The sequence below is a fragment of the Diaphorina citri genome, unplaced genomic scaffold (assembly GCF_000475195.1).
Source record: "Diaphorina citri unplaced genomic scaffold, Diaci psyllid genome assembly version 1.1 scaffold2632, whole genome shotgun sequence".
Classification (NCBI taxonomy): Eukaryota; Metazoa; Arthropoda; class Insecta; order Hemiptera; family Psyllidae; genus Diaphorina; species Diaphorina citri.
This window is the reverse complement of record NW_007380049.1, coordinates 35283-39136: the sequence shown is the minus strand read 5'-3', so window position 1 is coordinate 39136 and position 3854 is coordinate 35283. Positions and strand designations below refer to the sequence as shown.

General features: G+C 39.1%; 1 protein-coding gene across 1 annotated transcript; it reads right to left on the bottom strand.

The window, feature by feature from the left end:
• Nucleotides 1-12: 12 nt before the first annotated feature.
• LOC103519265 lies at nucleotides 13-2424 on the bottom strand (the record flags this gene model as incomplete). Its single annotated transcript, XM_008484351.3, is given in 1 exon segment — nucleotides 13-2424. A coding segment is annotated over 1 exon segment (1490 nt), but the record flags the coding sequence as incomplete, so codon positions are not given.
• Between the last annotated feature and the right edge of the window lie 1430 nt (nucleotides 2425-3854).

Sequence of the window (3854 nt, the reverse complement as noted above, 5' to 3'; positions counted from 1 at the left end):
GACAACTTTCTTTCATGTGTGAAATTTTATTCTGTTTGATTTGTTCTCAAGCCCAAGTTCCTAGATATTGTTTTTAGGTGTCAGGCTTTGAGACTCGTCTGAAATTCGTCCTATAATAACTGTGAATACTGTGATATGTATCTTATTTCCAAAGTAGCTCCTGATTTTAAAAATATTAAATACACTTAACAATACATACGAGTATATCTCATACTGAAATGCAACGACCTCTTGTCATCGGACATGTGATCAGTCAATAAATAAATAATATCTAAAATAAATATTAAGGATTATGTACATAAGAAAAGGCAGTGAAGGAGATATTATTTTTACATACAAACAGGTAGGTAGTTAGTTGAAAATTAATGTAAAAAAGTTGTTTTGTGAATTTTTGGTAACATTATTTAAAGTTAGAACTATAAAGCTTTTAAAAAGTCCTAGTTAATTTCTAAACTCATTTTGTTGATAAGCTGAGGAGTGGGGTAGAAACGAGATTCAGATACATTTTGAGATAGATATTTAAGCATGCTTAGTAATTATTTACATTTTATGGCAGACCTAAATATTTAGAACAGTACTGTATAGGTACTTTTTGTAATGAAAAATCACTGACAAGACGAGACAAATTATTTTATGGCAGTGCTAATTGTCTTGTCAGTGAATTTAGCACTAGGGTCAGTCCATGTTCTCCCTGACTTGACACAGAACTAGTTGCTTCTGGTATAGGTCTCTAGCATTGGACCAACAGATTTTTCTGTTCAGTCTTTAAAGTGTGGCTCTGAAGCTTACAAGTTACAAGTTTGTGTCTTGGAGAATATAAAATGACCCCTAACATGCATCTCGTTCGTAATAGTTGTCGTTGTTTATCGATTGTTGGTAATCATTTTATCATGGCATTCAAACTATTTCATTATTTATGAAGTAGTCTCATTGACTAACTAGTGACTTTGACGAATTCAGCTGGATCAAATCCTCCGTGCATGTATGTTGTGGGCATGCCCTTGGCATCTAGAGATCTGACTCGTACGAATAAGAAGGCGGCCACCAAGCACGCAACTACCAACACAGCGAGTAACATAGCAAGACCAGCAACAAAGCTAGGCAAGCTAATACAGATGTGTTCAGAGTCTATACTCTTCTGTGATACAACCACTGTCTCATTACTGGTAGCGCCTGCGTTGAGAGCAAAGTTCACATCCCCAGGTGCGACTACTTGGATTGTTCTACTTGTGTTTACATCAGTCATTTCTTGAGCTTCTCTCTTATATACATGGAGAATAGTATCTCTCCTCCTTCGGGCTCCTCTTAGCTCATCTGGGAATATTTCTACAGATCTGGGTCTTCCTCCCAGTGTAACAAGGTCTCCTCCCTCTTCAGATACAGTTCCTTTCCTCTTGACTGTTTGGTAGGTAGCGCCATGGCCAGGGAGAGGGGGTGGTGGCATATGAACCTCATTATCAGAGATGCTGCTAGGGGAAGATTTCTGTGGTGCGGGGGATGAAGGGTTTGGTGAGTTGGAGACAGATGCTGCGGGGGCAGGAACGACTTCAGGTTTCTGTTCAGAGTAGGCACCAGCAGGACCAGAAGGATGTCTTGGATTAATCTCTGGGTAGCCAGGGCCTCCAAAGTCAGGGACGCCATACTCGGATCCGATAGAATTGACATGGGGAGGTGGAGGAGGAGGACCATATTCCCCACTACCGAAACCTCCTCCTAGTTGAGGAGCACCGTAGTCTCCACCACATCGAGGTTCTGGACAATTGTAACGACACACTTGAATAACACATTGGAAGTGAACATTCATGGAATCTGGGAACTTGAAGGCCTGGAAGTATGCAAAGGACACGACGGAAGCAGAGGGTCCAAAGTTCTTGATCTTCTGGAACTTGGACATGATCTTAGGTCTGACGACACAACCATGTTGATCAACAAGTTGGATAGGAGCTCTCTTGCCATCATGAGCCACACAGTTTCTGACAAGCATATCGAATTTGTTTTCATCATCTTTGATAGCGAGTACCATGGTCATTGTCTGTCCAATCTTCACAATACCGGACACTTCGGAGGCCCAAGGTCCTTTTCCAACTTGGATTTGCATCCAGCATTGTAGATTATCTCCGAGGAAGTTAGCGGTAACTGCGTGGAGCATGTCCACTTGGAAGGGCCGAAATGTAACTGCTTTCTCATAGAAGTCATACCAGGTGCAACGTAACTTCCTGGCCTGATCCCATACCTCCTGAACATAGGGATCATACTGGATAATGATGGTATTCTCTACATAACTACCACTGGGTGTGGTGACACCGCCGACAGCATGATTAGCAGAGGAAGACATGCCACAACTGTTGAGGAAGATCTCAAATGTAGCGCTCAGATGACCTGTGCCTGGCTTCAAATGAACACAATGGGAGTCGCTGTAGTATCCTGAAAACATACAAACCAAACATAAACACAAGATGAGCGTGATGTTAGAAATACCTAGTAATATTATGAACTTTGGACCTATCGAGGTATTGGAATTGGAATATTCTGTTGGTAACGTGATGATCAACATGCTTGCCAATGCCAAGTACGAGTATGATAAACTTCACAAGGGCAGGCAGCCTTTGCTTGTATAACTTTCCAAGACGAGCTTTCTCTTCTGATTTAAACTACACATAACTAGGTAAGTATACTTAATACCTATAACAAGTATTATTATTAGTATCTACCTTCTTGGACACGTATAAATATTTATTTTTGTTATCTTCATAAGAGAGTTATCTGTAAATGTTTACATTTAAGAGTACCTCTTTCAGAGTGTATTCTTAGCACCTCTAGAATTCACTGTTTTTATTAACTACCTATCTAATGATGTGATGTTTGTTGTTTGTGCCTTGAAAATTCAGCTAATCTCTAAAGACTAAAGAAGAAGATTCGGAAGTAAAGTTATCATACCTTGGACTTCATTGTCCAATTCTCATATACTTGTGTTAGAATAGGATCTAGGTTTATAATAATAAGTACCTACCTACTACCGAATATGATTTCATTTGAAGTTAACAGATGTATTCGTGTTGTATCTGCGTGATGCTATCAACTAAGCAACTAATTTATTCCAAAGTACTACACAAAAATACACACACGCTAATTGTGAGAAATCATTCATCAAACTTATTCTCTTATTCATAAATCTCGGCTTAATTAATTCTTGATGAATCGCCGACGTTTATGAGAGGATAGAAATAAATCAAGATTCGGAATAGAAAGGATTTTTAGGCCCGTTTATTCCTAGATAAGGTATATTCCTAGATACCATTGTTTTACCTACAGTGAGAAGTTTTCACCAGGTACGTATGACTTGCTTGTTCAATAGATACAAATCTACGACTATTACGGCTTTGACTACTTGTTTCATTTAAATCATAATATTCGTAGTATCTACCTATCTGTGGGTAGTGCTTTAGTTAGGCTGTAAAGTAGGACATGTAGTCCCTTTTTCCTAACAGTTCAATATTGCACCCTTTCATTAACTCATGAGTTCTGTGCTGAGTAGATCTCCTTCTCTTTATGAGGTACCTATACCTACTTGCCAGTAAATTCTTACCTCGTCATTCCACCAATCATCAAATTCCTTTCATCCAGGAAGTTACTACCTGTTACCTACAAGTTTACCTACCCCGTTGATGACATTAACAAATAGTTCCATGTGAAAGCTCACCATCTCATAACACACATTCCGATCCACATTAAACCTATTAGCTCTAATACGATCATGTGTTTTACATATCTGGACAGATACTTTTACTTTCACTCTTGGCCAGGCACTCTCCATCTACTCCATCACATGTGTAGAGATTTACGAGTATGTACAT